Source organism: Delphinapterus leucas, chromosome 12, assembly GCF_059928025.1.
Source record: "Delphinapterus leucas isolate spDelLeu-1000000601 "Yukka" chromosome 12, BTC_Dleu_Yukka2, whole genome shotgun sequence".
Lineage (NCBI taxonomy): Eukaryota > Metazoa > Chordata > Mammalia > Artiodactyla > Monodontidae > Delphinapterus > Delphinapterus leucas.
In genome coordinates this window covers 29,324,955-29,338,683 of record NC_143140.1, presented here as the reverse complement: position 1 = coordinate 29,338,683, position 13,729 = coordinate 29,324,955, and the positions used below count along the sequence as shown (strand labels likewise).

At 41.2% G+C, this 13,729-nt stretch overlaps 1 protein-coding gene across 1 annotated transcript in view; it reads left to right on the top strand.

Moving 5' to 3' along the window:
- Window positions 1–5,030: 5,030 nt before the first annotated feature.
- GABRR1 (gamma-aminobutyric acid type A receptor subunit rho1) overlaps window positions 5,031–13,729 on the top strand; it is a 53,185-nt gene continuing 44,486 nt past the window's right edge. The window contains exon 1 of the mRNA XM_022552581.3: window positions 5,031–13,327. Coding sequence (XP_022408289.1) covers window positions 13,206–13,327 — 122 coding nt within the window. The 5' untranslated portion in view covers window positions 5,031–13,205. The remainder of the gene's footprint in view (window positions 13,328–13,729) is intronic.

The window sequence follows — 13,729 nt, the reverse complement described above, 5'->3', positions numbered from 1 at the left end:
GTTGTTGCGTATTATTTCTGTGATATTATCCTTTTCATTAACCCAGTGCTTTAGAGATACTTGTTATTTATTCCTAGTCCTAGATGGATCTATAACTTAGAGGGGTTACCTCTAAGTGAGAGATTGCAGTACAGTAAGTCAAAACATGTACAAAGTCACCCAATATGTCCATGACTGTGCTGAAAATACTGTGTACTTCATAAGTGCTCTTCTCATTTGTAGTGCTAGCCTGAAGACCCATACAGTATATATGGGAAATAAGTAGCCAAATATTTTAGGCAGCAGAAAATGAAATGCTCAAATTAAGAGGTATAGAATAAGTGTTATCAGTACACAGCGAAAAGGGCTTAGAATGAGCTATTGTGATCAGGAGAGTTTTTTTATGGAGGAAAAGAGCTAAACAGGATGGTTTGGATGTGGATGAACTTTCAAGGTGAGAAAATTGGGGCAATTATGGTATGGTGTTTAAAAAATTAAATCAATACTAGTCATAAATAATTTTTGTTTCAAACATTGTTGTTAAAGATGTTCCCAAGATGTATTAATACATGAGGATCTGAAATTGTTTATAATATTTTAGAATATTTTGAAATTAAACTTAGACAAAAATGTAAACAAATTTATACATTATCTTCCTTAGGAAATAAAAGCATTGGGCATTTAATAGGTTCATTTATTCATTTACTAAATATTTATTGAGCACCTACTGTTTACCAGCTAATGTTCTAAGTGATGAGCAAAACAGATATGCCTCACTGATGATTAAAATCTTAGTCAGGGCTATCAACAAGGTCTGTTCAGATCACAAGATTTACACTGTTAAAAAAAGTCAACTCTAGGTAACTAGAAGCTTCTTGTTAATTTAGACTTCCCACCAATCATGCAAATTTCAGTATAGATGGTGGGTAGTCTCCAGATAGCCTATTGTCATTGCTATATTAAATAACTTGAATTAAATAATCTAAGTGCTTTTAGTGGGATTGGTGGTTCAACAGGGAAGGGGCCACAGGGAAATGACAAAGAGAGTGCACATTACAGATGGGCTTTAAAAGACCTAGGGATCAAGGACTCTGACCTGAATTGAAATAGCGATGCAGAAGGGGGTGGATGCTCGCCATAAATACCACAGCCTTCTCAACATGCCTCAGATTAATGGTCTGACTGACATTTTGTCCCCTCTCTCTTTAGTCTGGATGCTCTGACCGATCTGGAATGTTTAGCTCTACATATAAAGTGGGCCAAGGAGGAAAGGGGCCCAGTAAACCCCAGCAAAAGGGGTTTATAGGAATAGAAGTTGCGATTCAGGTCACTGCTACCTGATTCCTAAGATGGAAAGCAAAACTGGGGAGTTTGGCAGACTGTTGAGTGTTCCCCCCAGTTTATTCTCCTTTTTTCCCATAGCGATGGAGTTTTAGCTAGACAGAAGGTGACTCAGCTAGAGGCTGCATTTCTCAGACTCCTCACAGCTAGGAGTGGCTACGTGGCCAAGTTCTTGCCAATGGAATGTGAATAAAAGAGATGAGTACAGCTCTTGTGTCACTAGTGAAATTGCTTGCCTTTCATTTCTTCTCTTTGCCTCTCCCGGTGGCCTGGGCCACAATCTTAGAGGCAACCCAATTTTAACCATGCGTCTAAGGACCACACGCTAAGAAGAAGCAACAAGACAGAAAGGCCATCATATGGAGCACATACCCCCATCAGCCTGGACTATTTGCCTCTGAACTTTTACTTTTCTATCTTATTTGTTGATCTTTAAATGTCTTGATTACAGCAGCAGCTGAATTTGTAGGCTAGGCAATACAGTGCGTAATACACTGTTGTATCAGGGATGCTTCTTGTCATTGTTTCAACAGATTCCTTTCCTTTGTTCTTTCACTTATGCCTAATTCCTTACCTGGCAAGGTCCAGTCCAATCCATGCTGGGAAACCACATTTAGGCACTGAACTCAGAGCCAGAGAATTATTGGTGGGCATGTAGCTAGAGAATGTTCTAGAGGGAGCAACTCGAAAACAGTTAATGTGGGCCTGGGGTCATCGTCCGGGAGCAGTTGGGAGCATGGTGTCTGAAGCTGACCCTCTCAGTCAGTGAGTGCCTATGGTGTGGAGTGTTGGCTGGTTCTGAGGGCGGCAGCCAAGGGGACACTTGCAGAGCCTAGAAGAGGCAATGAGAAAGTAAGCGAGCCCCAACTGCCTGGTCCTTTCTCCGTGGAAGGAGTTACTACCTTGGCTGCCTTACGTTGATGTAGGGAAGGGCATGATGATTGAGGAATAAAAAGGGGAGTGGGAAAAAGAGGAGACTGGTATACTGAGTAAAGGGAAAGGAGGGTTTGGTAAAACAAAACAAAACCAAAGAAAGAAAGAAAGAAACCAAAAAACACAGTGGTTTTTAAAATTGGTCTGGAAATCCAATACTTGGGTAAGTCAGTCTGGATCCCCAGTAAGGCTTGATTCTGCTTCCTAACTCCTCTGCCTTCCTGAATCTGGGGGCTGGCCCCAGCTGGTTCTCTCAGGCCCATGTCCTCTTGACAACTCCTCCCGTGTCTGTGTCCTGCAGAGAGGGCACAGATACTCTGCAGCAGAGCCATGTGGTGTTAATGGGAAAAACATTTTTTTATTAAGAGCACTTACAAGCAGGGAAGTAGCAAAATGCACATGGCTTTCTTAGCCGTCATGATCCCCCTGAGTTGGGTTGGGCATGGTTGGCCAGGGCCCTCCCAAGACAGGGCCCTTGCCCTCTGGTTCTGCCATGGGAACATCCTGGTAGAGGAAGAAGTGGCCTTGTTGGGAAGGCTCAGCAGCTGGTATCAGCCTGTTCTCCCACAGAGCTAACCCAGACCTACTGAGCCAGCTCTCTGCTAAGCTACAGAGAAAAGGTTAAGAAATGCATGTGTGAGGCCATCCGGATTTGCTCTTTGGATGTCCAGGCTCCTGGCCCCTGGAGCTAGTCCAGGGTCCTCCAAATAAGAAAGAAAGACATTTTCTAATCTGAGCATCAAAAAGCCATTTAGGGACTTGCCTGGCGGTCCAGTGGTTAAGACCCTGAGCTTCCACTGCAGGGGGCACGGGTTTGATCCCTGGTTGGGGAATTAAGATCCCGCAGGCCACACAGTGCGGCCAAAAAAAAAAAAAAAAGCCATCTAAAGTCTCCCTCAGTGCCTTCGTGGCCTGAGGTTTTTAATGTACTCAACTCCAGAATGTTCCCTATTTGCTACTTGGGCTCTTCAGATCAGCAAGTCACTATCAGTTAAGTATCTAATCGTGCTTAGCTTATATTGACCTCTGGAGACATCACGTATTCTGCCTTTATTTCTGTATGTTGAACTGTTTCCAACATGTGTTTATTTAAAGTGCTTTAGGCTGATTTATATAAGAGGATTGAATCATGACTCATATAACTATAAAATGAACATGTGTCAAAGATTTTGTTTAACTCATTAATTAGTGAGGGGACCAGTAGGATGTTATAACTGGTTCAAATGAAGATTTGATTTACAGAGATTTATATTTCCCAGCTGACGAAAGGAATAATTTGCATAGCTATGGACAGGAAAGATATGCATTACTATCAGTTTCCTACATGTTAATATCTACCTTTCACAGAGTTGTAAAATAGCCTGGTCAAAGACAATCAACCCTCCTACACTGTTGGTGGGAATGTAAATTGGTATAGCCACTATGGAGAACAGTATGGAGGTTCCTTAAAAAACTAAAAATAGGGCTACTATATGATCTAGTAATCCCACTCCTGGGGATATATCTGGAGAAAACCATACTTCTAAAATATACATGCACCCCAATGTTCATTGCAGCACTATTTACAATAGCCAAGACATGGAAGCAACCTAAATGCCTATTGACAGACGAATGGATAAAGAAGATGTGGTACCTATATACAATGGAATATCACTCAGCCATAAAAAAAAGAATGAAATAATGCCATTTGCAGCAACATGGATGGACCTAGAGAATTCTATGTGAAGCCAGACAGAGAAGGACAAATATCATATGATATCACTTATATGTGGAACCTAAAAAAATAGTAAATGAACTTATTTGCAAAACAGAAATTAGACTAACAGACTTAGAAAACAAATTTATGGTTATCAAAGTGGAAAGGCAAGGTGGGGAGGGATAAATTAGGAGTTTGGGATTAACATATACACACTACTACACATAAAATAGATAATCAACAAGGACCTACTGTATAGCACAGGGAACTCTTACTCAATACTCTGTAATAACTTATATGGGAAAAGAATATGAAAAAGAATAGATATATGTATATGTATAGCTAAGTCACTTTGCTGTACCCCTGAAACTAACACAACATTGTAAATCAAATATACTCCAATATAAAAAATAAAGAAAAAATGAAAAAATACAATAAAAGAACATATTTACCACTCTCCACATCAAAACAAAACAAAACAAAAACAAAGATAATCCAAACCACATCCCTAGAGGATCAGAAAATCCCTGGAGGGTTCACTGGACAAGACTTAGCCTTCTGTTGAAAGGACCCCCAGTAATCTCTTTTGCCCATTTCAAAGTTTGACAGCTTTTCCTGACAGTCTTCCTTCCCCTGTGATCATACATAATTTCAAAGAAAGATTATTCTTGATCAACAAGATTATTCTTTTTTTTTTTTTTTTTTTGCGGTACGCGGGCGTCTCACTGCCGTGGCCTCTCCCGTTGCGGAGCACAGGCTCCGGACGCGCAGGCTCAGCGGCCATGGCTCACGGGCCTAGCCGCAGCATGTGGGATCTTCCCGGACTGGGTTACGAACCCGTGTCCCCTGCATCTGCAGGCAGACGCTCAACCACTGTGCCACCAGGGAAGCCCCCATAGCAGAGTCTTTGATCAAGCATCAAAGGAAAAGAAAAACTATCTACAGTGTTAAAAAAACAAAATTCAAATAAGTAAATTTTGAAGCTCTTATTGACTTTATTCAATTCATGAATCAGGCAGCGTTCAGTCTAGCAAGGAGCTAGAAAGGAGCTCCGAGGAGTGGTACAAAATAAAAGACTGTTACAGGCAGAAGGGAGTGGGAACACTAGGTAAAAAAGCAGGTTGGTTATTGCAAGATTACTTTCCTTTAGGGGACAGCAGGGGCCAAGCAGGCAGATTAGCTAGCTAGCGCTTATCAAATGACACATCATTGACTGGTTTAAGATTCCATTTCAACTTCCGGGAAGATGGCGGAAGAGTAAGACGCAGAGATCACCTTCCTCCCAACAGATACACCAGAAATACATCTACATGTGGAACAACTCCTACAGAACACCTACTGAACGCTGGCAGAAGACCTCAGACCTCCCAAAAGGCAAGAAACCCCCCCACGTACCTGGGTAGGGAAAAAGAAAAAAGAATAAACAGAGACAAAAGGATAGGGACGGGACCTACACGAGTGGGAGGGAGCTGTGAAGGAGGAAAGGTTTTCACACACTAGGAAGCCCCTTCGCGGGCAGAGACTGCGGGTGGCAGAGGCGGAAAGCTTTGGAGCTGCGGCGGAGAGCTCAGCCAGAGGGGTGCGGAGGGCAAAGCGGAGAGATTCCCGCACAGAAGATCAGGGCCGACCGGCACTCACCAGCCCGAGAGGCTTGTCTGCTCCCCCGCTGGGGCGGGCGGGACTGGGAGCTGAGGCTCGGGCTTCGGTCGGAGCGCAGGGAGAGGACTGGGGTTGGCGGCGTGAACACAGCCTGCAGGGGGTTAGTGCGCCACGGCTAGACGGGAGGGAGTCCAGGGAAAAGTCTGGACCTGCCGAAGAGGCAAGAGACTTTCTCTTCCCTCTTTGTTTTCTGGTGCACGAGGAGAGGAGATTAAGGGCACCGCTTAAAAGAGCTCCAGAGACGGGCGCGAGCCGCGGCTATCAGCGCGGACCCCAGAAACAGGCATGAGACGCTAAGGCTGCTGCCGCCACCAAGAAGCCTGTGTGCAAGCACAGGTCACTATCCACACCCCTCCCGGGAGCCTGTGCAGCCCGCCACTGCCAGGGTCCCGTGATCCAGGGACAACTTCCCCGGAAGAACGCACGGCGGCCTCAGGCTGGTGCAACATCACGGTGGCCTCTGCCGCAGCAGGCCCGCCCCGCACTCCGTGCCCCTCCATCCCCCCGGCCTGAGTGAGTCAGAGCCCCGGAAGCAGCGGCTCCTTTAACCCCGTCTTGTCTGAGCGAAGAACAGACGCCCTCCCGCGACCTACACGCAGAGGCAGGGCCAAATCCAAAGCTGAGCCCCTGGGAGCTGTGAGAACAAAGAAGAGAAAGGGAAATCTCTCCCAGCAGCCTCAGGAGCAACGGATTAAAGCTCCACAATCAACTTGATGTACCCTGCATCTGTGGAATACCTGAATAGACAACGAATCATCCCAAATTAAGGAGGCGGAATTTGAGAGCAAGAGTTATGATTTTTTCCCCTTTTCCTCTTTTTGTGAGTGTGTATCTGTATGCTTCTGTGTGAGATTTTGTCTGTATAGCTTTGCTTCCACCATTTGTCCTAGGGTTCTATCCGTCCGTTTTTTTCTCTTAATAATTATTTTTTTATTTTAATAACTTTATTATATTTTATCTTACTTTATTTTATTTTACTTTATCTTCTTTCTTTCTTTTTTTCCTTCCTTCCCTCCTTCCTTCATTCCTTCCTCCCTCCCTCCCTCCCTCCTTTCTTTCTACTTCTACTAATTCTTTCTTTCTACTTTTTCTCCCTTTTATTCTGAGCCGTGTGGATGAAAGGCTCTTGGTGCTGCAGCCAGGAGTCAGTGCTTTGCCTCTGAGGTGTGAGAGCCAACTTCAGGACACTGGTCCACAAGAGACCTCCCAGCTCCACATAACATCAAATGGCAAAAGTCTCCCAGAGATCTCCATCTCAACACCAGCACCCAGCTTCACTCAACGACCAGCAAGCTACAGTGCTGGACATCCTATGCCAAACAACTAGCAAGACAGGAACACAACCCCACCCATTAGCAGAGAGGCTGCCTAAAATCATAATAAGTCCACAGACACCCCAAAACACACCACCAGGCGTGGACCTGCCCACCAGGAAGACAAGATCCAACCTCATCCACCAGAACACAGGCACTAGTCCCCTCCACCAGGAAGCCTACACAACCCACTGAACCAACCTTAGCCACTGGGGACAGACACCAAAAACAACGGGAACTACGAACCTGCAGCCTGCAAAAAGGAGACCCCAAACAGTAAGATAAGCAAAATGAGAAGACAGAAAAGCACACAGCAGATGAAGGAGCAAGATAAAAACCCACCGGACCTAACAAATAAAGAGGAAATAGGCAGTCTACCTGAAAAAGAATTCAGAATAATGATAGTAAAGATGATCCAAAATCTTGGAAATAGAATAGACAAAATGCAAGAAACATTTAACAAGGACCTAGAAGAACTAAAGATGAAACAAACAATGATGAACAACACAATCAATGAAATTAAAAATACTCTAGATGGGATCAATAGCAGAATAACTGAGGCAGAAGAACAGATAAGTGACCTGGAAGATAAAATAGTGGAAATAACTACTGCAGAGCAGAATAAAGAAAAAAGAATGAAAAGAACTGAGGACAGTCTCAGAGACCTCTGGGACAATATTAGACGCACCAACATTCGAATTATAGGGGTTCCAGAAGAAGAAGAGTAAAAGAAAGAAACTGAGAAAATATTTGAAGAGATTATAGTTGAAAACTTCCCCAATATGGGAAAGGAAATAGTTAATCAAGTCCAGGAAGCACAGAGAGTCCTATAAAGGATAAATCCAAGGAGAAATACACCAAGACACATATTAATCAAACTGTCAAAAATTAAATACAAAGAAAACATATTAAAAGCAGCAAGGGAAAAACAACAAATAACACACAAGGGAATCCCCATAAGGTTAACAGCTAATCTTTCAGCAGAAACTCTGCAAGCCAGAAGGGACTGGCAGGACATATTTAAAGTGATGAAGGAGAAAAACCTGCAACCAAGATTACTCTACCCAGCAACGATCTCATTCAGATTTGATGGAGAAATTAAAACCTTTACAGACAAGCAAAAGCTGAGAGAGTTCAGCACCACCAAATCAGCTCTACAACAACTACTAAAGGAATTTCTCTAGGCAAGAAACACAAGAGAAGGAAAAGACCTACAATAATGAACCCAAAACAATTAAGGAAATGGGAATAGGAACGTACATATCAATAATTACCTTAAATGTGAATGGACTAAATGCTCCCACCAAAAGACACAGATTGGCTGAATGGATACAAAAACAAGACCCATATATTTGCTGTCTACAAGGGACCCACTTCAGACCTAGAGACACATACAGACTGAAAGTAAGGGGATGGAAAAAGATATTTCATGCAAATGGAAAACAAAAGAATGCTGGAGTAGCAATTCTCATATCAGACAAAATGGACTTTAAAATAAAGACTATTAGAAGAGACAAAGAAGGACACTACATAATGATCAAGGGATCGATCCAAGAAGAAGATATAACAATTGTAAATATTTATGCACCCAACACAGGAGCACCTCAATACATAAGGCAAATACTAACAGCCATAAAAGGGGAAATCGACAGTAACACATTCATAGTAGGGGACTTTAACACCCCACTTTCACCAATGGACAGATCATCCAAAAAGAAAATAAATAAGGAAACACAAGCTTTAAATGATACATTAAACAAGATGGACTTAATTGATATTTATAGGACATTCCATCCAAAAACAACAGAATACACATTTTTCTCTAGTGCTCATGGAACATTTTCCAGGATAGATCATATCTTGGGTCACACAAATCAAGCCTTGGTAAATTTAAGAAAATTGAAATTGTATCAAGTATCTTTTCCGACCACAACGCTATGAGACTAGATATCAATTACAGGAAAAGATCTGTAAAAAATACAAATGCATGGAGGCTAAACAATACACTACTTAATAACAAAGTGATCACTGAAGAAATCAAAGAGGAAATTAAAAATACCTAGAAACAAATGACAATGGAGACACGACGACCCAAAATCTATGGGATGCAGCAAAAGCAGTTCTAAGAGGGAAGTTTATAGCAATACAATCCTACCTTATGAAACAGGAAACATCTCGAATAAATAACCTAACCTTGCACCTAAAGCAATTAGAGAAAGAAGAACAAAAAAACCCCAAAGTTAGCAGAAGGAAAGAAATCATAAAAATCAGATCAGAAATAAATGAAAAAGAAATGAAGGAAATGATAGCAAAGATCAATAAAACTAAAAGCTGGTTCTTTGAGAAGATAAACAAAGTTGATAAACCATTAGCCAGACTCATCAAGAAAAAAAAGAAGACTCAAATCAATAGAATTAGAAATGAAAAAGGAGAAGTAACAACTGACACTGCAGAAATACAAAAGATCATGAGAGATTACTACAAGCAACTCTATGCCAATAAAATGGACAACCTGGAAGAAATGGACCAATTCTTAGAAATGCACAACCTGCCAAGACTGAATCAGGAAGAAATAGAAAGTATGAACAGGCCAATCACAAGCACTGAAATTGAAACTGTGATTAAAAATCTTACAACAAACAAAAGCCCAGGACCAGATGGCTTCACAGGCGAATTCTATCAAACATTTAGAGAAGAGCTAACACCTATCCTTCTCAAACTTTTCCAAAATATAGCAGAGGGAAGAACACTCCCAAACTCATTCTACGAGGCCACCATAACCCTGATACCAAAACCAGACAAATATGTCACAAAGAAAGAAAACTACAGGCCAGTATCACTGATGAACATAGATGCAAAAATCCTCAACAAAATAGTAGCAAACAGAATCCAACAGCACATTAAAAGGATCATACACCATGATCAAGTGGGGTTCATTCCAGGAATGCAAGGATTCTTCAATATATGCAAATCAACGTGATACACCATATTAACAAATTGAAGGAGAAAAACCATATGATCATGTCAATAGATGCAGAGAAAGCTTTCGACAAAATTCAACACCCATTTATGATAAAAACCCTGCAGAAAGTAGGCATAGAGGGAACTTTCCTCAACATAATAAAGGCCATATATGACAAACCCACAGCCAACATCGTCCTCAATGGTGAAAAACTGAAAGCATTTCCACTAAGATCAGGAACAAGACAAGGTTGCCCACTCTCACCACTCTTATTTAACATAGTTTGGGAAGTTTTAGCCTCAGCAATCAGAGAAGAAAAGGAAATAAAAGGAATCCAAATCGGAAAAGAAGAAGTAAAGCTGTCACTGTTTGCAGATGACATGATACCATGCATAGAGAATCCTAAAGATACTACCAGAAAACTACTAGAGCTAATCAATGAATTTGGTAAAGTAGCAGGATACAAAATTAATGCACAGAAATCTCTGGCATTCCTATACACTGATGATGAAAAATCTGAAAGCGAAATCAAGAAAATACTCCCATTTACCATTGCAACAAAAAGAATAAAATATCTAGGAACAAACCTACCTAAGGAGACAAAAGACCTGTATGCAGAAAATTATAAGACACTGATGAAAGAAATTAAAGATGATACAAATAGATGGAGAGATATACCATGTTTTTGGATCGGAAGAATCAACATTGTGAAAATGACTCTACTACCCAAAGCAATCTACAGATTCCATGCAATCCCTATCAAACTACCACTGGCATTTTTCACAGAACTAGAACAAAAAATTTCACAATTTGTATGGAAACACAAAAGACCCTGAATCGCCAAAGCAATCTTGAGAACGAAAAACGGAGCTGGAGGAATCAGGCTCCCTGACTTCAGACTATACTACAAAGCTACAGTAATCAAGACAGTACGGTACTGGCACAAAAACAGAAAGATAGATCAATGGAACAGGATAGAAAGCCCAGAGATAAACCCACGCACCTATGGTCACCTTATCTTTGATAAAAGAGGCAGAAATGTACAGTGGAGAAAGGACAGCCTCTTCAATAAGTGGTGCTGGGAAAACTGGACAAGTACACATAAAAGTATGAGATTAGATCACTCCGTAACACCATACACAAAAATAAACTCAAAATGGATTAAAGACCTAAATGTAAGGCCAGAAACTATCAAACTCTTAGAGGAAAACATAGGCAGAACACTCTATGACATAAATCACAGCAAGATCCTTTTTGACCCACCTCCTAGAGAAATGGAAATAAAAACAAAAATAAACAAATGGGACCTAATGAAACTTCAAAGCTTTTGCACAGCAAAGGAAACCATAAACAAGACGGAAAGACAACCCTCAGAATGGGAGAAAATATTTGCAAATGAAGCAACTGACAAAGGATTAATCTCCAAAATTTACGAGCAGCTCGTGCAGCTTAATAACAAAAAAACAAACAACCCAATCCAAAAATGGGCAGAAGACCTAAATAGACATTTCTCCAAAGAAGGTATACAGACTGCCAACAAACACATGAAAGAATGCTCAACATCATTAATCATTAGAGAAATGCAAATCAAAACTACAATGAGATATCATCTCACACCAGTCAGAATGGCCATCATCAAAAAATCTAGAAACAATAAATGCTGGAGTGGGTGTGGAGAAAAGGGAACACTCTTGCACTGCTGGTGGGAATGTGAATTGGTACAGCCACTATGGAGAACAGTATGGAGGTTCCTTTAAAAATTAAAAATAGAACTACCATATGAACCAGCAATCCCACTACTGGGCATATACCCTGAGAAAACCATAATTCAAAAAGAGTCATGTACCAAAATGTTCATTGCAGCTGTATTTACAATAGCCCGGAGATGGAAACAACCTAAGTGTCCATCATCGGATGAATGGATAAAGAAGATGTGGCACATATATACAACGGAATATTACTCAGCCATAAAAAGAAACGAAATTGAGCTATTTGTAATGAGGTGGATAGACCTAGAGTCTGTCATACAGAGTGAAGTAAGTCAGAAAGAGAGAGACAAATGCTGTATGCTAACACATATATATGGAATTAAAAAAAAAAAAAGTCATGAAGAACCTGGGGTAAAACAGGAATAAAGACACAGACCTACTGGAGAATGGACTTGAGGACACGGGGAGGAGGAAGGGTAAGCTGTGACAAAGCAAGAGAGAGGCATGGACATATATACACTACCAAACATAAGGTAGATAGCTAGTGGGAAGCAGCCGCATAGCACAGGGAGATCAGCTTGGTGCTTTGTGACCGCCTAGAGGGGTGGGATAGGGAGGGTGGGAGGGAGGGAGACGCAACACGGAAGAGATATGGGAACATATGTATGTGTATAACGGATTCATTTTGTTGTAAAGCGGAAACTAACACACCATTGTAAAGCAATTATACTCCAATAAAGATGTTAAAAATAAAAAGATTCCATTTCTGGGAGAGCTAAAACAAATGAAGTTGTCTCCTTTTGGTGATGTGGAGCTTAGCATAAGCAACTCCATTTTGGTCCTCTGTCTTGTTTTTAACAATAGATAACTCAGACTTAATTGCTATTGTTAATTTATTACTGATATTTTCCAAGTGTGAAAAGTCTGATGAGGTTCACAGTATGAATAGTACTACTGATAAGAGAATTTCACTCTTACTGTGCAAAAAACAAAGACCAAAAAAAAAAAGCCTCCTTCCCCCTAGCCCTCCCAACCACAGCCAGATAGATAAGGGCATAGGTATAGAGCCCTGAGTTTCCACAGATTCAACCACAGGAAGGAGTGAGGGTGGGGAACCATCCAAATCCAGCCCTCAGCTAAAGCATATAATAATGGCAAAAAGCTTTAAATAGATCCAGGGAGGAGCTCATTTTCGGGGCATAAGAAGCAGTGCAGCACCTCAGGTATGTCTTGTTTCAGAAATTGCTTTGGTTTGTTTTTACTTCCTTCTATTCTGTTGGAACAGAAAATACAGACCTTTTACGAACGTATTCACCACGTCTGACGATGAACTCATTTAGACCAGCCAAAATAATTGTCCGACAGGGACACAGGACTTCAACCTCAGTTCAGAAAATCCCTGACATCTGACGTAGGAGGATTTATAGGTTTAGTGGAAATTGCTTTTTCTCCTGCCCTCCAGATTACAGACTGTGGGTTGATTTTTTTTTTTTTTTTTGCATGAGTAAACATCTTTCTAATAATGAACAGAACAATAATGTGTTAAGAGAGAAAAAGGACATCCTTTTCCTTTTTTGCTGTTTCTTGAGAGAACTGTTTGGATTTGGAAACGCATGCTGGCTGTCCAGAACATGAAAGTTGGCCTTTTCCTTTTGTGGTGGCCATGGGCTTTGGCTACTGAAAGCAGAGTGCACTGGCGAAAAAGAGATGTACAGGAGATGTCGAAGAAAGGCAGGTGAGTGGACTTCTCCTGATAGAGAATTTAGGGGAAGAGGGTATGTAAAGCAAGCTTCTGGTTTTGTTGTGGAATCGTTTACAATATATGGTGTTTCCCGTGGATGCCTTTTGCCTTTTTACTCCTTTTCCCTTTGTTTTCCTGCTTCCGCCTACTCCCCCCTTTTAGGAAGTTAGAATTATGTTTTCTTTTTAAATGATGCTAGATTTGATACAGTGCTATCATTGCATATTCTTCAATCTCTTAGGAATTGTCCTGGGTAAAAGTAGATACTGGATAAAAGAATATATGCACATTAAAACAAAATAAGGGCAATTATTTGATGTGTGCATCCTAGGTTGGAGCAAATCTGGGAATTCTCAAATAACCCATGGGACCTCTAATTAGTGAGAATGATTCTGT